Here is a 22720-nt window from a genome sequence, read left to right as displayed (position 1 = left end):
AGAGAGAGAGAGAGAGAGAGAGAGAGAGAGAGAGAGAGAGAGAAAGAAAGAAAGAAAGAAAGAAAGAAAGAAAGAAAGAAAGAAAGAGAGAAAGACAGACAGACATTGGTGGCCAGACACCACCAATGTATCACCTGAGGTCAGGAGTTCGAGACCAGCCTGGCCAACATGGCAAAACCCTGTCTCCACTGAAAATAAAAAAATTAGCTGGGTGTGGTGGCGGGCCCCTATAACCCCAGCTACTTGGGACACTGAGGCAGGACAATTGCATGAACCCAGGAGGCAGAAGTTGCCGTGAGCCAAGAGCATGCCACTGCATTCCAGCCTTTGAGACAAAGCAAGACTCTGTATCGAAAAGAAAAGAAAAGAAATACATTGGTTTGGTTCAGAAAGGTCGGGTGACTCAAAGTGAGAGGAGAGGAGTTGGGGGGCTTCCAGGCTACAGGTAAATTTAAACATTTTGTGGGCTGGGCACGGTGGCTCACACCTGTAGTCCCAGCACTTTGGGAGTCTGAGGCAGGCAGATCACGAGGCCAGGAGCTTGAGACCATCCTGACTAACATGGTGAAACCCCATCTCTACTAAAAATACAAAAAATTAGCCGGATGTGGTGGCGGGCGCCTGTAGTCGCAGCTACTCTGGAGGTTGAGGCAGGAGAATGGCGTGAACCCAGGAGACAGAGCTTGCAGTGAGCCAAGATCACGCCACTGCACTCCAGCCTGGGTGACAAAGCAAGACTCTATCTCAAAAAAACAAAAAACAAACAAACAAAAAACATTTTCTGGTTGAAGATTGGTCGAGTTTGTCTAGAGACCTGGCATCCATAGAAAGGAAATGTTCAGGTTAAGATAAAAGACTGTGGAGACCAAAGAACCTAAGACTGTGGAGACCAAGGTTCTTTTGAAGTCTCATAGTGGCTGCCCCTAGAGACAATAGACGACAAATGTTTCCCATTCAGGTCTTTAAAAGGTGCAATTAGTTAATCTGTTTAGGACTGTGAGGGCCTGGAAGAAAAAGACCCAGCTATGTTAACAGAGATTCTTCACAGATGCAAATTTTCCCCCACAAAGGACAACTTTGCAGGGCCATTTCAAGATATGGCAAAGAAACATGTTTTGGGATAAAATGTTTTGTCTTTCTTCTTTGCCACATAATTTTGTGCCTGAGTCAGACTGGAAAATAACTGACAATATATAGGGTTAAATAAAACCCATCTGGGCTGGGCGCAGTGGCTCATGTCTGTAATCCCAGCACTTTGGGAGGCCTAGGTGGGTGGATACCTGAAGTCAAGAGTTCGAGACCAGCCTGGTCAACATGGTGAAAACCCCGTCTCTACTAAAAATACAAAAATTAGCTGGATGTGATGGCAGATGCCTGTAATCTCAGCTACTTGGGAGGTTGAGGAAGGAGAATTGCTTGAACCCGTGAGGCAGAGGTTGCAGTGAGCCAAGACTGCACCATTGTACTCTAGCCTGGGCAAGAAGAGTGAAACTCGGTCTTAATTAAAATAAAATGAAATAAAATAAAAATAGAACCCATCTGATGAGGATATATGCTTGGTAGAGCATGAATCCCCAGACCCCTTAGATAGTGTCACACAGGTCCATGTGAAGAGAGTCCACCAACAGGTTTTGTATGAGCAACAAGGGTATTTATTTCACTTGGGTGCAAGCGGGCTGAGTCTGGAAAGAGAGTCAGCAAAGGCAGATAGGGGTGGGGCAGTTTTATAGGATGTGGGTGGGCAGTGGAAAATTACAGTCAAAGGGGATTTTTCTCTTGTGGGCAGGGGCCAGGGTTACAAAGTGCTCGGTGGGGGAGCTTCTGAGACTCATTGTCCAGGAGAAGGAATTTCACAAGGTAATGTCAACAGTTAAAGCAGAACAGAAAGTAGAAGGGCAACCAGGAACCAGAGGGGCTAGAGAATGGGAAGCTTGAGCCCTCAGAGGAGACAGGGAGTGGGCACCTGGGTCTTGGGCCTGTCAATAAAAAGAGTCAAACTCTGTAAAATATTGAAGAGATGTGTTCTGAGCCAAATACGAGTGACCATGGCCCGTGACACAGCACTCAGGAGGTCCTGAGAACATGTGCCCAAGGTGGTGGGGGTGCAGCTTGGTTTTATATATTTTAGAAAGGCAAGAGCTATCAATCAAATACATTTAAGAAATACAGGAGCTGGGCGCAGTGGCTCATGCCTGTAATCCCAGCACTTTGGGAGGCTGAGGTGGGTGGATCATGAGGTCAGGAGTTCGAGACTAGCCTGGCCAACATAGTGAAACCCTGTCTCTATTTAAAATACAAAAAATTAGCCGGCCATTTTCACTTCTTTTGTGGTTCTTCAGCTGCCTCAGGCCATCTGGATGTATACCTGCAGGCTTGGGTTCAGAGGCCTGACATTCCTGTCTTCTTGCATTAATAAGAAAAATAAAACAAAATAGTGGTGAAGTGTTGGGGCAGTGAAAATTTTTCAGGGTGGTATGGAGAGATAATGGGTGATGTTTCTCAGGGCTGGTTTGAGTGGGATTGGGGCAGTGTGGGAGAGATTAAACTGAAGAAAGATTTTGGGGTACAGGGTGATAAGTCAAGTGTGACCAGGGTGAGGAACAGGAAAGAACGAAATATGAGGAAATGGAGTGAATGCCAGGTGGATCAGAGAGATACACTCAGTTTAGACACAACTGACCAGCGGTAATGTTAAAACAGAATCGTAAGACGGGCAGAACCAGAACAGACTCTTCATGGCAATAAGATACCAAATCACAACCAGGACCTCAGGCCGTGCCAGGCAAGGATGAGGTCACACAGCCCACACTTCAACAGTAAACTCTGTTCTGCCTGCCACAGAGTTTTTCTTTTGCTCTAGCAGCTAAACAAGCACTGCCTCCAGATAAAGATGAAAACAATCACAGCTCATCCAGCGTCCTGACATGGAGCCACAGAGCCCCTGCTCCACAGCCCTCATTCCTGCTTTCCCTGCACAAGAGACTGATTTCAGTGACTTTCTCCAGATCAGAAGACCATGGACCACAGACCATGGACCACGGACTGGTTCTGCGTGGTTTACAGACATGGCAAATTTCAGTGCCTTCATGTCCTGAAAGGACCTTTCACGCGTGTCCGTGTGAAGAGATCACCAAACAGGCTTTGTGTGAGCAATAAAGCTTTTTAATCACTGGGTGCAGGCGGGCTGAGTCCGAAAGAGAGTCAGTGAAGGGAGATAACGGCGGGACCGTTTTATAGGATTTGGGTAGGGAAAAGAAAATGACAGTCAAAGGGGGTTGTTCTCTGGCGGGCAGGGGTGGGGGTCTCAAGGTGCTCAGTGGGGGAGCTTTTGAGCCAGGATGAGCCAGGAAAAGGAATTTCACAAGGTAATGTCATCAGTTAAGGCAGGAACAGGCCATTTTCACTTCTTTTGTGGTGGAATGTCATCAGTTAAGGCAGTGGATGTGGCTGTGCAGGTCACAGGGGACATGATGGCTTAGCTTTGGCTCAGAGGCCTGACAGGACCTTTTGACATACTGTAACAGGATAAGCCACAGACAAAACTCCTCCTCAGACACCAAGTTAAAGAAGGAAGGGGTTTATTCGGCCGGGGGCATTGGCAAGACTCCTGTCTCAAGAGCCGAGCCTCCTGAGTGAGCAATTCCTGTCCCTTTTAAGGTCTCACAACTCTAAGGGGGTGCACATGAGAGGGTCATGATTGATTGAGTAAGCAGAGCCTACCATAAAATAATGGGACCATAGCAACTTTTTGTCCTACCTCAGTGACTTGATGTATACACTGGGAACAGTCCTCAGTCTGAGGAAGGTCAGTTGAAGTCCTTACTGCAAAAGTCCAAATTTTAAGGAAAATGAGTCCCGCAATGAGTTTTCTCATGCTTTGGCCGTGCATGGACCAGTCAGCTTCCGGGTGTGACTGGAGCAGGGCTTGTCGTCTTCTTCAGAGTCACTTTGCAGGGGTTGGTGAAGCTGCTCCCGTCCACGTACCGCCCACAGTCTACTGATGTTTAAGGATGGTCTCGGAGGTTGGGCCTGCTAGAATAAACTGAGTCCAAAACCTCTACACAGTTATGTTCAACTGGGCTCTCTGACACCAGGAGCAAGGTGGTGGGGTTTAGAGTGTTGCTAACTTCAATGGTTATGTGAGGATTTTCACATAGCAAGCTTTGGTACTTGGTTAATCTAGCATTTGTTAACCAATGACGTCCTTTGGTAGTAATTAAAGTTACCACAGCATAGGGAGCCTTTATATTCAGGTTCTGCCTAAGGGTTAGTTTACCTGCTTCTTGTGCTAACAGGGCCTTTGCTACTAGGGCCCTTAGACCTGGGAGCCAGCCTTTGGAAACGGTGTCTAGTTGTTTTGAGAGATAGGCCACTGGCGTTGGCCAGGGCCCCACAGTCTGGGTTAAAACTCCAACTGCCATTTTTTCTCTTTCTGACACATAGAGTGCAAAGTTTTGTCAGGTCAGGTAGCCTCAGGGCTGGGGCCAACATGAGTTTTTCTTTTAACTCATGAAAAGCTCATTGCTGTTGGTTGTAATAGATGTAGTTTATCTAATCTACATTTTTATTAACTGTCACCAACCAAAATATTGACTCAAATCCTGCAGCTATTTGATTTCAAGCTTTAAATTGATCTGATATTCCTTGTGGGACTCCAATTGTGTCTAAATAGACATCAGAGACGAAAGACCCATCGGGGCTTCTCTTGCTTTACGATGTCTTATTTTTTTCCTTCTGGTTGATGAAATAACAGGATGAAAGAGATAACCAATTGCACTAAAGTACAAGTGCCACTCCAGTTATTTGGCAGAGTGCCCAGTGAAGGTCCACCACAATATCACCACACATCCGCTCAGAGATGAACAAGGGCTGACTGATTGATAAGCTCTTGAAAATTCTTAAGCTCACTGCATCCTTTCAGGTCTCCAAGGAACACTAAGTTTTATCCCTGTTGTGAGAGACATGAAGTGCACTTAGTGTTGGGAGAAGGAGGCTGGATGGCCCTCAGGGGCTGACCCCCAGGGTGCCGGACTTTGAGATATAACAGAGAGAGCTTGGCACGACTTATTACTCCAGGCTGTAGAATCTTGGAAAAGAGCTACCATGCAGCCCACACCTGGTCGACTGGAGGACCACCTTAGTGGAAAGGGGACAATCTGGGCCTCTGGCCTGCCATGTGCACAAGCATAACAATTGCTTTTGTTTAATGTGCAGATGGAATATTTTATCCATTTTAACCAGGCACTTGCATCTTGGTATCCTGTCTTAAGTGCTAAAGTTTGTTTTAAGTCTTTAACTTCTATGATCCTCTAGTAAAATGAATGTATGGTTTTAGGAAATTACAAAACTGGTTGGGGCAGTCCATCCTTGCTCTTTAGTGGTCCACAGAATGTTGGACCAACTACGGCATGAAAGCTCTACATCAGAGGGCAAGACTCTTGGTTGGCACTGGGGTCTTTATCGAAATCTCCCTGGATTAAATGGTCCTAGTTTACTAATGCCCAGTCTGAGGAGAGTCAGGAGGGACAGAAGTACTTTTCTGAAGTAGAAAACTGTCTTTGACATGTCAAGTCCTCACAGGGTATAACAAGGCCAGCATTAAATGCAATAGTTTGAGGTGAAATTGACTTGGTTATGTTAATAACTAGATGGTCAGCAATAGAATGAGGAAAGAAGAAAGAGTAATAGAATAGATGAAAAGAGTTAGATTTTTCTTAGCTTTAGTTTGGTAGGGTTTTCCTCTGGGACTATGGCCTACGACTCTGGAGGGGGTAGTGCTTTCTTGATTCGGGTGTGATGAGTCCATCCTTTTTTGCTGTATGAACAGCAGTCTTGGTGGTTAGCAGCACAAGATAGGGTTCTTCCCAGGCTGGCTCGAGTTTTTCTTCTTTGCACCTTTTGATGAGAATGTGATCTTCAGGTTGGTGCTGGTTTACCGGAAATTCTAGGGGTGGCACATGTGGTAAAAGACTTTTGGTTTTTGAGAGAAAGGAAATGGAAGATAAACCAAGTATATAATTGCTAAGAAATTGACCTTTTGTTTTAAATGTGGGGAACCTGGCAGTAGACTTTATAGTCCTTAATGTCTTTTTACTGAGAAATTTCCTTTAGCACCTATTTTTATTAGTTTTTAAACCAAAGAAAGCCAAATAACATTTTACATTTAACAATGCTTCTCATGTGATTTTTATACCAGATAAGCTAAATTTTATTTTATAGTAGTGTGTTATTAATGTTAAATCTAATTTTAATAAAACCTTGTAGACATATTTATCTAATTTTTAATGTTTGACTCTAAGGTAAGATTTTATAGACTCTTTTTAACGTTTTATAATTTTTGCTAAAGAGCAGGTTGGTGCTTTAAGAAAAACCTGTTATGCTTTTACTTTAATGTCCAGTTCACAGAAAAACTGGATGATACTTCTTTAACTTTAGCTAATGTGTTTACACATAGAATTTTCTTTACAGTTAACGTTTTAAAACTTGCTTAAACCTTCAAAACAATCATTTTTTAAAACTTTTTAATGTAGGTAAAAATGTACTTTCTTATGCCTCCTTATAATCCTTTTACTAAAGGTATATTTTACTTTTCTTATACACCTTGCACATAAACTTTTTTTTTTTTCAATAGTTTTACATTCAGGAGGCCTACTTACTTTTAAATTGGAGGCCTACTTACTTTTAAATTATACAACATGTTTTGCATACATTATTTTTTAACACACATTTTTTAATAACCTTTTTTTTTTTTCCTTTCACAGCTTTTACAGGCAATTTTTTGACATGTCTTAACTTTCTGACTTTTAACAAACATTTCTTTCTTTAAACAACCAGTTAACTTATTTCAGGACAAGCATTTACAATAGAATATTCTTTTTATATAAATTCTGCCCCCCCTTTTTTTTCCTTTTTTTTTTTTTTTTTTTTTTGGTTTTTTTTAAATTGGGGGGGTGTGCTTACAATGAGGTTTCCTCTAAAAGTTTTTTTTTTTTTCACCTTTTTTGTTTGTTTGTTTGTTAACAAAGCAGTTGCCACTACAGATTGAATGCATTTGGGCCATCTGTTGGTTACCGGGTTAAGGATTTTTGATAGAAAGGCCTCAGTGCTTTCAGGATATGCTCTTGTTTACACTGACAACAAAGTGGTATTGGAGTGTTATAAGGTTACAGAGAATACCTTCAGTTATCAATTATAGGTTTTAAATTTACCTTGGCTTTTAAAGGAATAGAATACACTTTTTTTTTTCTTAACTACTTGTATATCTCTCTTTCTCTTTTTGTCTCTCTCTCTTTGACTTTCCTTTTGCCTCTGTCTCTTCTTCTCTCTCTCTCTCTGCCTCTCTTTCTCTCTCTCTCTCTCTCCTTGACTCCCTCTTTGTCTGTCTCTTCCTCTCTGTCTCTTCCTCTCTCTCTTTGCCTCTTTTCCTCTCTCTCTTTCTGCTGGTCTTTCCTTGCCTCCGCCAGCCGCTTATGCTGGTTTTCTCTCAACCACTGTGTGTTGGGGCAGGGGGTCTAAAACCAGCTGTAACCAAATGTCTATGTACAGGAACTGGCCTGGGTTCCCTGGCTTACAGGTTACCTTGTGCTATTACCTTTGAAACAAGGGACCTGTCCAGGCTTCCTTCTAACGGCCAACCTACCTCTAATGCTGGCCAGTCTATCTTACACAAAGTTTTATGTTTTGCTGGTGTCATAGTACTTCATAGTCTCCCTTAAATTCTTTTTTGAAAATTTTGAACATAGTTCCTAGTGGGGTGGGCTTATTTGTGCCTGACCTATGCTTCTTCGAGACAAAACACCATGCTCACACCACACACACACCACAAAACAAAGAATGGGTAAAAAGGACACACACAAACTTTTGCAGTTTGCATCAAACCAAAATCAAAATCAAAACCAAAACCAAAATCAGAGTATCCAGAAATCCAAGCCAGGTCAAAACCAAAACCAAAGTATCAAGCAAGACAAGTCAAGTCAAAAACAAAAACCAAAGTGCTGGTACAGGCACACCATGTGTGATCAGGCCACGCTTCCACTCAAATGGAGTAGGCAAGTTCCCAAGACCAATCCTGTCAAGCAATTCAAACCAAGTCAAAACCAAAACCAAAGTGCTGATAAAGGCACGCCATGGGTGATCGGGCCACGCTTCCACTCAAATGGAGTGGGCAAGTTCCCAAGACCAGTCCCGTCAAGCAATTCAAACCAAGTCAAAACCAAAACCAAAGTGCCGATAAAGGCACGCCACGAATGATCAGCCCATGCTTCCACACAAATGGAGTGGGCAAGTTTCAAAGACTACTCTTACCACGTTTTAGATGTCCAGACTCCAAGTGCCCATTCCTTCCCGGTGTTCGGCCACTGCGTAGATCCTCCATGGGGGCCTGCCGCACACTGCTCTGGCGAGGCTTCCCATGGGGGCAAATGCCTACCGGGGAGCACTCTCAGGGTCTGCGTCGCTCAGGCTGGTTGGAGTCCCCCCCACAGGGATGTTCTACAGGGCAGGCTTAAGCCGCCTAAGGAGCTGCCTTGACCATCGCCAGTCACCTCGCTTCTCGGTCAGGGAACCAAGAAATGTAGCAGGACGAGTTGCAGACAAAACTCCTCAGACACTGAGTTAAAGAAGGAACGGCTTTATTCGGCCGGGGGCATCGGCAAGACTCCTGTCCCAAGAGCCGAGCTCCCTGAGTGAGCAATTCCTGTCCCTTTTAAGGGCTCACAACTCTAAGGGGGTGTGCATGAGAGGGTCGTGATTGATTGAGCAAGCAGGAGGTACGTGACTGGCGGGGGCTGCATGGACTGGTAATTAGATTGGAACAAAACAGGATAGGGATTTTCACAGTGCTTTTCTATACAATGTCTGTAATCTATAGAAAACATAACTGATTAGGTCAGGGGTCGATCTTTAACTACCAGGCCCAGGGTGTGGTGCCAGACTGTCTGCTTGTGGATTTCATTTCTGCCTTCTAGTTTTTACTTTTTCTTTCTTTGGAGGCAGAAATTGGGCATAAGACAATGTGAGGGGTGGTCTCCTCCCTTAATACAGGTTTAATTGTAGTACATTTAAATGTCTCCACCACAACGTGAGGAAGGATTATATGGTTGGGTTTTTTTTAGTTTTTTTTTGTTGTTGTTGTTGTTTGTTTGTTTTTGTGATGGACTCTCACTCTGTCTCCCAGGCTGGAGCGCTGTGGCATGATCTCAGCTCACTGCAACCTCCACCTACCAGGTTCAAGTGATTCTCCTGATTCAGTCTCCCAAGTAGCTGGAATTACAGGCACCCGCCACCACGCCTGGCTAATTTTTGTAGTTTTAATAGAGACGAGGTCTTACCATATTGGCCAGACTGGTCTCGAACTCCTGACTGTCACATGTGTCCATATAGAAGACCACCTAAACAGGCTTTGTGTAAGCAATAAGGCCGTTTATTCACTTGGGTATAAGAGAGCTGAGTCTGAAAAGAGAGTCAGCGAAGGGAGATAGGACAGGGGCAGCTTTATAGGACTTGAGTAGGCAGTGGAAAGTTACAGTCGAAAGTGGCCATCTGTTGTCAGCAGGGGAGGGGGTCACAAGAGACCATGAGACCATGAGACCCATTGTCCAGGAGAAGAGTTATAAGGATGATTGATCAGTTAGGGCAGGGCAGGAGCAAGTCATAACGGTGGAATGTCTCAAGGTTGGTTAATCAGTTAAGGCAGAAACTGGCTGTTTCACTTCTTTTGTGGTTTTTCAACTGCTCCAGACTCCTTGGCTGCTGCAGGCCATCTGGATGTATATGTGCAGTTCACAGGGGTTACAATGGCTTAGCTCCGGCTCAGAGGCCTGACACTGACCTCAGATGATCCACCTGCCTCGGCCTCCCAAAGTGCTGGGATTACAGGCGTGAGCCACTGTGCCCGCCTGGGATCATGTGTTACACACATGTTTGTTCAACAAGCATGGACTGCAGCCACCTACATGAATATTCATAGCTCCTCCTGTAGCCTGTTGAATATGTATGTTTAGCCAACCCCTTCAGTTTAAAGCTCCTGCCCCAACCCCTCCTGCTTCTAAATGTCTGTCTCTGGTGGTTCCCAGAGGCTGCTTTTCCTAGGCTGTGGGATGGCCACCTGCAGGCTGTCACCCTTATCAAGAAATAAAGTCTCCTTTCCAAATTTATATGTTGTGGCCAGGCGCGGTGGCTCACGCCTACAATTGCAGCACTTTGGGAGGCTGAGGCTGGTGGATCTCCTCAGGTCACGAGTTCGAGACCAGCCTGACCAATATAGAGAAATCCTGTCTCTACTAAAAATACAAAAATTAACCGGGCATGGTTGCAGGCACCTGTAATCCCAGTTACCTGGGAGGCTGAGGCAGGAGAATTGCTTGAACCTGGGAGGCAGAGGTGGCGGTGACCTGAGATCACGCTATTGCACTCCAGCCTAGCCAACAGAGCAAGACTCCATCTGAGAAAAGCACAAAAAACAACCAACCAACCAACAAACAAAAAGACAAATGTATATACACCTTGTGTAATTTTTAGGTCTCTGCACTATGGGAGCACGCTACCAAGGGAAGGGAGCTGTGAGACCCACAGGGAGGCTCTAGACAGGCTGGCCTGGGACACCAGCCACTGCCCTTCCATGACATGGGGACAAGAGAGGGCAAAAGTTCATCCTACCAGGGAGCAACTCCGGGCAGGAGATGGGGAAGAAGGAGAAGCAGGAAGGAAGGAGCTCAGTTTGGGGGTGCGCATGACATCCTGGTGGGACATCTGAGGCCCACACCCACCTGCTGCCCCTCCCTCCCATGGTGGCCTCCGAGTGTGAAGGCCTGGGGGGAGGCAGACGCCTGACCCTTCACTCTTCCTCCCTGTCCCCATGGCTGCTGGGTGGAAGGTGTCTCTGGGATGATCCCTGAGGGCAGGATCTGGGAGTCCCTGCAGAGGCATCAGCCTGTCTGTCTTGAGGGTGGAAAGGCGGCTCCAGCTGGGCGGGACAACCAGGGGAGGGGCGTCTGCTCTGCTGACTCAGCCTGTTGTGGACCCGCCTTGGGTCCTGCTGCACAGAGCGGCTTGTCTTTAGAAATGTCCCTCTGCCAGGGGGAGGGCCCCAGAGAAAACCGGAAAGACGGTGAGAGCCTGAGGAAGACAAAGCATCCCAGGGCCTCCCACACCAGTGCCAGAGCAGGAAGGGGGAGGGGCCATGACTCACAAGGCCCTGGGAGGTCACTTTAAGGAGGGCTGTCCTAAAATCAGGAGCCTGTAGCAGAAAGTGAAACCGTTGTGCACCAGACAAAGATCATAGTTAGGACTAGCCGGCAAAGGACGAATCCTCAAATCAGGTACTGCTGCCCGCTCTACCTGCTGGGCCCCTCTGCTGTCCCTTCCTCCCTGGTGGCCCTGCTGGGCGTCAGCCCTGGCCTCCCCCTGCCCTAGCCCAAGCCCTGGGCTCCCTCCCCTCTGGTTCCCCTCAACCCCCATTCCCAGCCAGGCTCCTTGCCCTGCTGTGTGGTCACCCCACTGCTGCTTCTGAATGGGCCGCCTCCCCCACCTGCCCCAGTCCAGGTCCCCTGCTGAGACTCTCCCGTGAAAGTCATGGCTGAGGTGGTGCTCCTTGCCCTGGGAGGGTGCTCCCTCTGTGTGCTTCCTGCCATTCCTGAACTCTGGAACTGGGAGAATTGAACCAAATTATGATTGGAGCAATGTGGAATTTTGTTCACAGAGCTTCGATGGATTTTCTGTAAGATTTACTTTGCTTAAATACCAAGTCTTAGGAGAGGGTGTGGGGAGGGAATGGTCTCTGAAGCACAAGATAAATCATGTCTTCCAAAGATGTCTCCACTGTGGGCAGAGGAGGATGCAGATGACCCCAAACACACACTCTTCCTCTACGATCAGCATTCACCATTTATAATGACACCGGTAACATGGAATATAGTGGCCGGGAAAGGTGGCTCACGCCTGTCATCCCAGCACTTTGGGAAGCCGAGTGGGGCAGATTGCCTGAAGTCGGGAGTTTGAGACCAACCTGACAAACATGGATAAACCCTGTCTCTACTAGAAATACATGATTAGCCAGGTGCAGTGGTGAGCGCCTGTAATCCCATCTACTCGGGTGGCTGAGACAGCAGAATCGCTTGAACCCAGGAGGCGGAGGTTGCGGTGAGCCGAGATCGCCCCATTGCACTCCAGCCTGGGCAACAAGAGCAAAACCTCATCTCAAAAGAAAACAAAAACAAAAACAAAAACATGAAATACATGAGAAAAATCTCAATGATCCGGGGAAATGCTTTTATTTTAAAATTTAGTAAGAAGAGAGCCTGGTCCCCAATGGCTCCCTCCTGCAGGGCTGGTAATACACAGACTGGACAGGGCTAGCCTGGAAAGGGGCCCCCACTCCATTTGTCCACAACTCTGTGGCCTGGGCAGGTTACCCCGCCTCTCTGCGCCTCTGGCCCCTCCTCTATAAGATGGGAAATGCCCCTGCAGGCCTAGGGCAGCCTCACATGAGTTCAAACCCACGCAGCACTTAGAAGAGTGGCCTGGGCCTCAGAATTCGGTTCTACCGTGATTTAACAATAGTAATATACAGAGGTGAAATGGCAGGAAGGAACTGAGTTAAAAGGTTAAAAGCTATTATTTTGGGGTGAAAAGTTTTATTCTGTCTCTCTCTCTTTCTTTCTTTCTTTTTTTTTTTTTTTTTTTTTTTTTGAGACAGAGTTTCGCTCTTGTCGCCCAGGCTGGAGTGCAGTGGCGCGATCTCAGCTCACTGCAATCTCTACTGAAATTTTCAGGGCTGTGGAGGGATGGGGGAGGCCTAGAGCCATCCAGGGGGCTGTGTTTAGTGGATACTCGCCCAGAGGGCACCCAGGAGTGCTCTCTGCATTGGTTGGTTTCTCTCTTATGTCTTCAGAAACATGGTGAAGCGAATGAAAGCAGACATATTCGTCTCCAACTTCAATAACAGGCCCATCCTTTCTGGTCGGAATACCGTCTGGCTGTGCTGCGAAGTGAACACAAAGGACCCTTCAGGGCCCCCTTTGGGCGCAAAGATCTTTCGAGGCAAGGTACCACCCAGGAAAACAAACCACGCACTGATGAATGAAATGCCCGGTGGCGGGCTGTCCAGGGTGCCCTTCTCTCCCACACTTTCCAAGTCCGTGGCCTGAACTTCCTGCTGGACCGTCCTGGGATCGGATGGTGGAGGGGGGTTACCATTGCACAAAAGGCCTTGTTTTTAATTTCTTTTCTTTTCTTTTCTTTTTTGAGACGAGGTTTTGTTCTTGTTGCTCAGGCTGGAGTGCAATGGCGCGATCTCAGCTCACTGCAACCTCTGCCTCCTGGATCCAAGCGATTCTGTCGCCTGAGACTCCCAAGTAGCTGGGATTACAGGCACCCACCACCATGCCCAGGTAATTTTTTTGTATTTTTAGTAGAGATGGGGTTTCACCATATTGACCAGGCTGGTCTCGAACTCCTGACCTCAGGTGATCCACCTGACTCGGCCTCCCAAAGTGTTGGGATTACAGGTGTGAGCAACCGTACCCCGCCTAATTTTAATATTTTATTTAATCCAGTGTAGCTAACATATTACTTCAACATTAATTAACATAAAATTCTTGACAAGATAATGAAGTTTCTTTTTCTTTTTTTTTTTTTTTTTTTTTTTTTTTTTTTTTTTTTTTTTTGAGACGGAGTCTCGCTCTGTAGCCCAGGCTGGAGTGCAGTGGCCGGATCTCAGCTCACTGCAAGCTCCGCCTCCCGGGTTCACGCCATTCTCCGGCCTCAGCCTCCCGAGTAGCTGGGACTACAGGCGCCCGCCACCTCGCCCGGCTAGTTTTTTGTATTTCTTAATAGAGACGGGGTTTCACCGTGTTAGCCAGGATGGTCTCGATCTCCTGACCTCGTGATCCGCCCGTCTCGGCCTCCCAAAGTGCTGGGATTACAGGCTTGAGCCACCGCGCCCGGCGAAGTTTCTTTTTCTTGTCACACTGAGTCTTTGAAATGAGCTGTGTGGGTCATGTACGGTGGGTGGCTCGCACCTGTAATCCCAGCGCTTTGGGAGGCCAGGCGGGTGGATCACCTGAGGTTAGATATTCGAAACCGGCCTGGGCAACATGGTGAAATCCCGTCTCTACTAAAATACAAAAAAATTAGCTAGGCGTGGTGGCAGTCGCCTGTATTCCCAGCTACTCGGGAGGCTGAGGCAGGAGAATCGCTTGATCCCATGAGACAGAGGTTGTAGTGAGCCGAGATTGCATCGTACTCCAGCCTGGGCAACAAGAGTGAAACTCCGTCTCAAAAAAAAAGAGAGAAATGAGCGGTGTATTTTTCAGGTGCTCAGGTCTCTAATCAGAGCCCCATTTCAAGTGCTCAGTAGCCCCCTTGGCCAGTGCCCGACCCCCCCGAAATGGACAGTGAAGGTCCAGTGGCCTCCCCAGCTGACCGCAGACAGGGAATAAGGCAGACCCCAGAGGGCCAGGCCACAGCAGGGGCTGAGGATGCCTGGTGAATGGATGCCTGGGAGAATGGATGCCAGAATTCACACATGAGGCCGTGAACAGGGCTGGGAAAACTCCCAAATGAAGGGAAGCACGTGTCTTGGTGCACCTTGTGATGCTTCAACAGCAGGACTGAGACGGGGACATTGACAATGAATAGAAATGTGCTGGCTCGAGTTCTGGACGCTGGGAAATCTACTGTCAAGGCACCAGCGACTTTCCAGGGCCTGCGAGCTGCACAGTCACGTGGGGGTGAAGGTTATTGCCAGAAGCTCAGGGGATGCTCCAGACAGAGTGGCCTGGGATGTCGGGTCACTGCTGCTCCATGCCACGGGGACAAGAGGAAGCAGGAGTTTAATCTTACACACTGCCCTTCCAGCTAGAGGGCAAGAGACAGAAAGTGGGGCTGAAGTCGCCCTTGAATAACCACAGCAGTGGCACCCACAAAGGTGCAGTCCCCACAGCCTCATAGCCGCTTGTAGGTGCCACCTCTTAAGGCTATTACCATAGCAATTAACATGAGCTTTGGAGCAGACAATCACTCAAACTAAACAGGGGGGATGGAGGAAAGGAGCTTCAGTGGCAAGATCCCCTGGGCTCCTGTCCTGGCCCCTCCTCCCCCTGCATCACCCCTGCTCTCCTCCTGCTCCCCCTCTCAGAGCTTCCCCTGCCCCTGCTCCTCTCCCAGGTGTACTCCAAGGCTAAGTACCACCCAGAGATGAGGTTCCTCCACTGGTTCCGCAAGTGGAGGCAGCTGCATCGTGACCAGGAGTACGAGGTCACCTGGTACGTATCCTGGAGCCCCTGCACAGGGTGTGCAAACAGTGTGGCCACGTTCCTGGCCGAGGACCCGAAGGTTACCCTGACCATCTTTGTTGCCCGCCTCTACTACTTCTGGAAACCAGATTACCAGGAGGCGCTCCGCGTCCTGTGTCAGAAAAGAGGCAGTCCGCACGCCACCATGAAGATCATGAATTATAACGGTGAGAAGTGGGAGGCTCAGAGGTGTGGGAGAGACTGAGTGAGGCTCTGTGATGGGTCCCTCCCACACATACCTGTGGATCTGCTGTGATGCCTGCAAAGGCCAAGTGTCCCAGGGGAGCCTGTGGGGTTGGGTCTGGCACTGACTGTAACTAGTATCCAGAGTCTGTCTGGGAGGGGAGGGCCCCAAGGTCGCAGAAGACAGGCCTGGTGGGCCTGACTGCGTTCTCTCTTCTTTTTCTCAGAATTTCAACACTGTTGGAACAAGTTCGTGCGCGGCCGAAGAGAGCCATTTGAGCCTTGGGAGAATCTGCCTAAACATTATACATTACTGCACGCCACGCTGGGCGAGCTTCTCAGGTGAGGGTCTCCCTCCAGGCTCATCGCCTCTCTCCTCTCACCTCCTGCTTATCCTCTTGAGGCCTCCCCTCTGTCCCAGACCAGGTCCTCTCCTGGCCAGGCCCTCCTGCCCTCCCTCCTGCCCCCCTGCCTGCCCTCATGGTCACACCACCTCGCCCCAACTCCTCATGCTCCCTCCACCTCCCTGCCTTCCCCTCTCCTTTCCTGGGCCCCTCCTGTGAGTGAGAGGCCCCTTCTGCCTCCAGAGCAACCTCCATCCATCCCCGAGGCTGCCCTCCCCACAGCCTGGGATCCCCAGCCTGGCTCCTTCTATCTCCCTGGCATAATCATATTTGTCATAAAACTGGACGTAGTAAGTGGGTATGAATATTCACAAGCCCGACAGCCAGAAGCTTTGAGTAACATCCTTCAAGGCTGATCTGAGCCCCTGAGAAGGAGCTGCCTCCGTGGAAACAGAGCTTCAGGCTTCCACTGCTATAGAAGATGGCCCGGGCGGGTGCCCACAGGGCAGGCATTTATTTTCTCACAGATCTGGAGGCTGCAAGTCCAGGGTGGAGGGGTGGGCGGGGCTGTGTCCTCTGTGCCCGCTCCTCCTGGCTGGCAGGGGGTCCCTTCCGGCCCTGTCCTCTCTGGCCGTTCCTCTGTGCACTTGGACTCCCGGGGTCCCTCTGCCTCTAAATGTCCTCCTCGTTTATGGACCCCAGCCAGGTGAATTTGGGCCCACACTGAAGGCCTCATTTAAATTAATCATCTGATGAAAGGATCTGTCTCCAGGCCAGGTGCAGAGGCTCACGCCTGTAATCCCAGCACTTTGGGAGGCTGAGGTGGGTGGATCACCTGAGGTCAGGAGTTCGACACCAGCCTGGCCAGTGTGGCAAAACCCCCTCTCCATCAAAAATACAAAAATTAGCCGGGAGTGGTGTTGGGCGCCTATAATCCCGGCTACTCAGGAGGCTGAGGCAGGAGAATCGCTTGAACCCGGGAGGCGGAGGTTACGGGGAGCCCAGACTGTGCCACTGCCCTCCAACCCGGGCAAAAGAGCGAAACAACTTCTCAAACAAACAAGAAAGAAAGGACCTGTTTCCAAATACAGCCACCCTTTGAGGGAGTGGGGGTTAGGGCTTCAATACATTGATTATGGGGAGAAACTGTGAAGTCCACGGCAACAAGCTGCAATCATTGTGGGCAGGCCTGGGTGGGGAATGCAGGGGTTCCTGTCCTGTGTGTCTGTCTCCCAGGGGAGTCCTGACCTGACTCTCATGGCCCCTCCACCCAGACTTTGCTGCGTGCTTCACCCACCCCATTCCTCCTGCACCCAACTCTCCTGAGTCCCTCCTTAGCCACCCCGACAGGCTCCCCTGCCCCGCCACTCCCGGGCTGCTCCTCTTCTCAGCCTCTCTCTGGGCCTCTTTGGGGTCCCAACATGACCCCTCAGCTGATGCCCGTGGCTTCCCCAGCCAGACCCTTCCCAGTTCCAGGCTGCGCTCTGCAGAGTCCTATCAAAGGGTCACATCCTCCCCTCTGTCCAGCCCGGGGTGAAGACCTGGTGTTTCTGGTTTGGAAATGCCTCTGCACTGGGTGCTAATAATTCACTTTTACCTTTATAATTTGTGGTTTCGTAAGGACAGGTATTATTTTTGGCAGCAGAAGCAAATCCTGTGATTAAAAAAAAAAAAAAAGTCCCTGGCAGGCTCTTCTCCCCGCTGGTCCCGCTCAGGAGCGTCTCTGCCCTGATGCTGGGTGTGGCAAGAGTTAACCTTGTAGGCAGGAGGGAAGCCCCAGTGGGTCCACCTCCAGCAGGGACTGACAGCGAGCAGAGCCAGGACTGGGGTGTATTGTGCGGCCAGGGAAGAAGACCCAGCTATACCCCAGGGAGGGGGCCTGAGCACACTGAGCTGAACCGGAGGAGGCCCTGACAAGGCCTAGACAGGCCCCAGGGCTGCAGCCATCTCCCAGTGAGCCCCAGAAGGGGTCAGAGGGGCAGGTGTGGAGGCTCCAGCAAGTGAGCGGGAGCCCCTTCTGACAGATGCTAAGGGATGTGGGGAGCAAGGGGAAGGAGGGTGGGGTGAAAGGGAGGAAGCGTGGAGAGGGAGGGGGAGGCAGGGCAGACCACCAGGGCTCTTACTCCTTTGGGCTTTTTCCCCCCTCTGTCCACAGACATTTGATGGATCCAGGCATGTTCACTTCCAACTTTTACAATAAATCTTGGGTCAGTGGACAGCATGAGACTTACCTGTGTTACAAGGTGGAGCGCCCGCACAATGACACCTGGGTCCTGCTGAACCAGCACAGGGGCTTTCTACGCAACCAGGTGACTAACCCAGCTACCCGCATCCAGGCAGGGCCCTCCCAATCCAGGGACACGCATGGGCAGAAGGTTCTAGGTGGTACCTGTGGTGTCCCGCAGAGTGTCTGTCACCTGTGCTTCCTGCAGCTGCTGCTGCTTGGCCCTGGGGTTGGGGCAGACTTCGGCTTCAGTGACTCTCCAGGATTGGCGGCTTCCAACCCCACATGCCTAACCAGCCACATGTCTCAGGGGCTGACACCACTAGTCCAGAGTCACCCCCAGGCCCAGGGCTCAGCCATCCCCACTCCTGCTGTGCTCTGAGAGGGTCGGGGCAGAGGAAAAGGGTCTGCACCAGGGCCAAGTGGGGTCAAAGGCAACGTGCTTTCTGAGGACCCTCCTAGGATCCCCTCACAGACGCAGCTCTCACCAGGAATGATTCGGAACTGTGGGATTTGAGGCTCGGGGGCTCCCCGACCTCACAAGGCCAAGATTCCCCAGTGCCTGCTCCTGGGCTTCCTCCTGTGGGAAGAGAGACTGAGGCAGGAAAGGCCCACCAGGGATTCTGTCCTGACCAGGATGGAGCCCACAGCAAGGCTAGAACAGGCCCCAAGTCAGGATGCAGGGATGGTCAGCATTTGAAGAGGAGCTGGGCCAGGCCAGGCTGAGGGGCCCTGAACCCGTGGGACGTTCTTCCCTGGCCTTTGCCCAGCACAGCCCCTGGCTGGAGAGGTCGAATTCTGCTTGGCTCTGGTGCTGGAAATGGGGTTCCTCTGGGCTCTATGAGCTCAATGTGGGCCTTGCTGGGCCCATACCCACTGCTTGGAAGCCACTTTCAAAGGCGCCGGTTCCCATCACTGCCTAACCAGTGGGACGGGACTCCCCCAGGAATGACCCACAGCCCCTTCTCAGCACATTTGGTGTCATCCGTTCTACTCCGAGTCCTCTCTGCACTGGACTCCTTGGCTTGACTAGTTCCCAGTCGAAATTTGGACAAAACACCATCATTCCTTGGGCTCAACAAGGACAATCACCCCATGACTGGAGCCCTTCCCAATGTGGGGTTAGTCCTGCTGGGGACCCCTCATCCCCACTTCTCCCTGCAAAGGGAGCCCTCTGGCCTCAGTCTGTCACTCTTGGGCTTAATACAGGCTAAAGCACAATGCGGAAGCATCTAGAATTATGGGTCACAGAAGGGGTGGGGCGAGGGGAATTGATGGATAGAGAGGTCAGTCTCCCCACGAGGGAAGCACACACAGCTCAGTGGCATCTGTCTTGCCTCCCCCAGCTCTACAGCCCCTCTCTGCAGGCCTGGGGCGGAGTGAGGGTCCTAAAGGCACTGATCTCAGGTGCAAAATGAGAGGATGCTCCAAATACTCAGTATCAGAGAAATTCCATCGTAATGGAAAATTACATTATTTAACAGATTATCATAAAAATCAGGTCAGGTGTGGTGGCTCACGCCTGTAATCCCAGCGCTTTGGGAGGCTGAGGTGGGTGGATCACTTGAGGTTAGGCATTCGAGATGAGCCTGGCCAACATGGTGAAACCCCGTCTCTACTAAAAATACAAAAATTAGCCAGGCGTGTTGGCACATGGCTGTAGTCCCAGCTACTGAGGAGGCTGAGGCACGAGAATCTCTTGAACCTGGGAGGTGGAGGTTGCGGTGAGCCAAGATTGTGCCACTGTACTCCAGCCTGAGTGACAAAACCAGACTCTGTCGGAAAGTAAAGGAAGGAAAGACAAAGACAAAGACAAAGAAAATTGGGGTTTGGTACCCCCTGCTAATTTTGTGTTGGAGGCTCCCCCGCACCCAGCCTCACCTGATCCAGGCTGTCCCTCCCTGCTCACTAAAAATTACCTCGGCCGGGCATGGTGGCTCACACCTGTAATCCCAGCACTTTGGGAGGCTGAGGAGGGCAGATCACCTGAGCTCGGGAGTTCGAGACCAGCCTGACCAACATGGAGAAACCCCCTTTCTACTAAAAATACAAAATTAGCCTGGTGTGGTGGTGCATGCCTGTAATCCCAGCTACTCGTGCACTCCAGCCTGGGCAACAAGAGTGAAACTCTGTCCAAAAAAATAATAACAATAATAAATAAATAAATAAATAAATAACCTCACGGCTTGCTTTCTTTTCTAGGCTCCAGATATACACGGTTTCCCTAAAGGCCGCCATGCAGAGCTGTGCTTCCTGGACCTGATTCCCTTTTGGAAGCTGGATGGCCAGCAATACAGGGTTACCTGCTTCACCTCCTGGAGCCCCTGCTTTAACTGTGCCCAGGAAATGGCTAAATTCATTTCAAATAACAAACACGTGAGCTTGTGCATCTTCGCTGCCCGCATCTATGATGATCAAGGAAGATGTCAGGAGGGGCTGCGCACCCTGCACAGGGATGGGGCCAAAATTGCAATGATGAACTACAGTGGTGAGAATGGAGGCCTAGAGTGGGGCGGGGTCGGCTGGGGCAGGAGGGGGCCCTGGGAAGTTACTAGAAAGTGGGGAGGGTCGGCATCCCTGAGGGAAAGGCCTTGGTCCGCTGCCTGCAGAGGCAATGGTTGCACTCTGGACCTGACTTTGGGGTCGACGGGAAGAGAGAGGCCAGACCAGGAGATGCGGGCCCGGGGAGGGCAGGGAGGGTGGCTGGAAGTGGAAGCAGAACTTGGGGCTTCCAGAAAAAATGAGAACCGGGCTGGCCCAGATTCCAATGGGAAGGAAGTACCTGATGAAGGAGCTCAGTCCCTAGGGGAGGGAGAGGGAAAGGAGGGACCGAAACCAGGATGTGGGAAATCTGTCCTGAGAGTCACGGGCTCTTGGTGCCACCCTGTCCCCACAACTGGAGCGTGACTTATCTCCCCTGTCACTTTTCAGAATTTGAGTACTGTTGGGACACCTTTGTGGACCGCCAGGGACGTCCCTTCCAGCCCTGGGATGGACTAGATGAGCACAGCCAAGCCCTGAGTGAGAGGCTTCGGGCCATTCTCCAGGTGACGGCTTCCTCCCTCTGCCTGGTGCCCCATCGGCCTCCCCCTCCTCCCCTCTCCCCGGGCCTTGCCTTCCCTCTGCTCAGAGCCTCCTCTGGGTTCCCCGCTCCCCTCAGGGCGCCCAGCTCCGTCCCTCCCTTTCCTTCTCACAGCCTCCCTCTCTCTCCCACCTCCCACATCCCTCCCTCCTCTCCTGTCATTGTCACTGTCCCCAGGCCTCCTCCTTGTGCCCTCTTTCCACTCTCTCACCCCCCGCTCCATTCAACACCCCCTCCCCCCACTCTTCCAGAATCAGGGAAACTGAAGGATGGGCCTCAGTCTCTAAGGAAGGCAGAGACCTGGGTTGAGCAGCAGAATAAAAGATCTTCTTCCAGGAAATGCAAACAGGCCGTTCACCACCATCTCCAGCCGCTCACAGACACCAGCAAAGCAAGGTGTTCCTGACCACGTAGATTTTTTAAAAATTAGAGTGAATTACTTTTAATCAAAACTTTATGTTACGTTTCAAGAATATAGTACTAAGATTATACTCAATACACTCAGAAAAGTTTCAAACCTACTGATTCAGTGACAATTTGAATTGGTTTTATACGTAGAGGAATAAAATGAAATACTAAATCTTTTCTTATATTTTTTCCCTGTGTGATTGTATCATGAATTGCAAGTGTTTCCATAGACACTAGCAAATGTGTAGCTGTCTTTCCTTGTGTAGTGGACCTGTAGCAGGGCAAAGGTCACACGACATCCCTCTGGAGCCAGAAAACTCAGCTAAACCTCACAGGAGAGGAACCTAAATGCAGACCCCACCCTCACTCACAGAGCCCCGGGCGCTGATTGGAAGGGACAGGCCCAGCAGTAAGAGGACAGCCAGCAGCCGGTCTCCCTTTTGGAAAGGAGCCACATAGGTGCAGGCAGGGGCCCTCCGGAGCAGCCCTGTGTCCACCCCTTCCTGATTCCACCCTCTAGAGAGGGAGCCCAGGGGAGGCCATGGCTGAGACCCAGGACAGGGCCAGTCAGGGGAAGGAGCCCAGGAAGGGGGCAGGTGTCCAGGCCGGGCCCAGAGAGAGGGCTGGGGAGAGAAGCAGCCCAGGAGGCAGAGCCCAGCCACAGAGGGGAGGGGAGCTGAGCCCTGGAGACAGGAGGCTCCGGAGGCAGAGACACCAGGGCTAGGGTGGCAGGTGTCAGGGCTGTGGCTTCAGCTTGGGGTCTGTCCTGGGCCTTCTGCGCTGGTTCCCAGCTCTGGGATGTGTGACTTATGTGCCTGATTACAGCAGGCGGCTCCCACCTCACGATTTCTGGAAAGTCCTCAGAAGCCGCGTAAAAGACCAAGAACTGACCTCACACGCAGCTGCTCCTGGGCAGAAACAACTCACTGCTTCCCTGGCCTAGACACACACACAACACACAACACACACACAACACACACACACACACACACAAACACGCACAACACACACACACACACACAACACACACACACACACAACACGCAAACACACAACACAACACACACAACACACAAACACACAACACACACACAACACACACAACACGCAAACACACAACACACAAACACACACAACACACAACACACACAAACACACACAACACACACCACACACACAACACACA

The 22720-nt window shown here is 50.2% G+C and overlaps 1 protein-coding gene across 4 annotated transcripts in view; it reads left to right on the top strand.

Moving 5' to 3' along the window:
* LOC112632746 (DNA dC->dU-editing enzyme APOBEC-3G) overlaps positions 1 to 21711 on the top strand; it is a 50788-nt gene extending 29077 nt beyond the window's left edge. For 2 of the 4 annotated variants that reach the window (XM_025398713.1, XM_025398709.1), the window contains 6 exons: positions 15166 to 15460; positions 15704 to 15818; positions 17976 to 18129; positions 20247 to 20532; positions 20976 to 21091; positions 21378 to 21711. In XM_025398713.1, the coding sequence (XP_025254498.1) occupies positions 15196 to 15460; positions 15704 to 15818; positions 17976 to 18129; positions 20247 to 20532; positions 20976 to 21091; positions 21378 to 21392 (951 nt within the window). In that variant the 5' untranslated portion in view covers positions 15166 to 15195 and the 3' untranslated portion in view covers positions 21393 to 21711. Of the gene's footprint in view, positions 1 to 12443; positions 12571 to 12889; positions 13044 to 15165; positions 15461 to 15703; positions 15819 to 17975; positions 18130 to 20246; positions 20533 to 20975 lie in introns of those variants that run through there. The other 2 variants (XM_025398711.1, XM_025398708.1) reach the window with 2 other exon arrangements.
* The last annotated feature ends 1009 nt before the right edge of the window (positions 21712 to 22720 follow it).

This window comes from Theropithecus gelada, chromosome 10 (genome assembly GCF_003255815.1).
Source record: "Theropithecus gelada isolate Dixy chromosome 10, Tgel_1.0, whole genome shotgun sequence".
NCBI classification, from domain to species: domain Eukaryota; kingdom Metazoa; phylum Chordata; class Mammalia; order Primates; family Cercopithecidae; genus Theropithecus; species Theropithecus gelada.
This window is presented reverse-complemented; position numbering and strand designations above follow the sequence as displayed.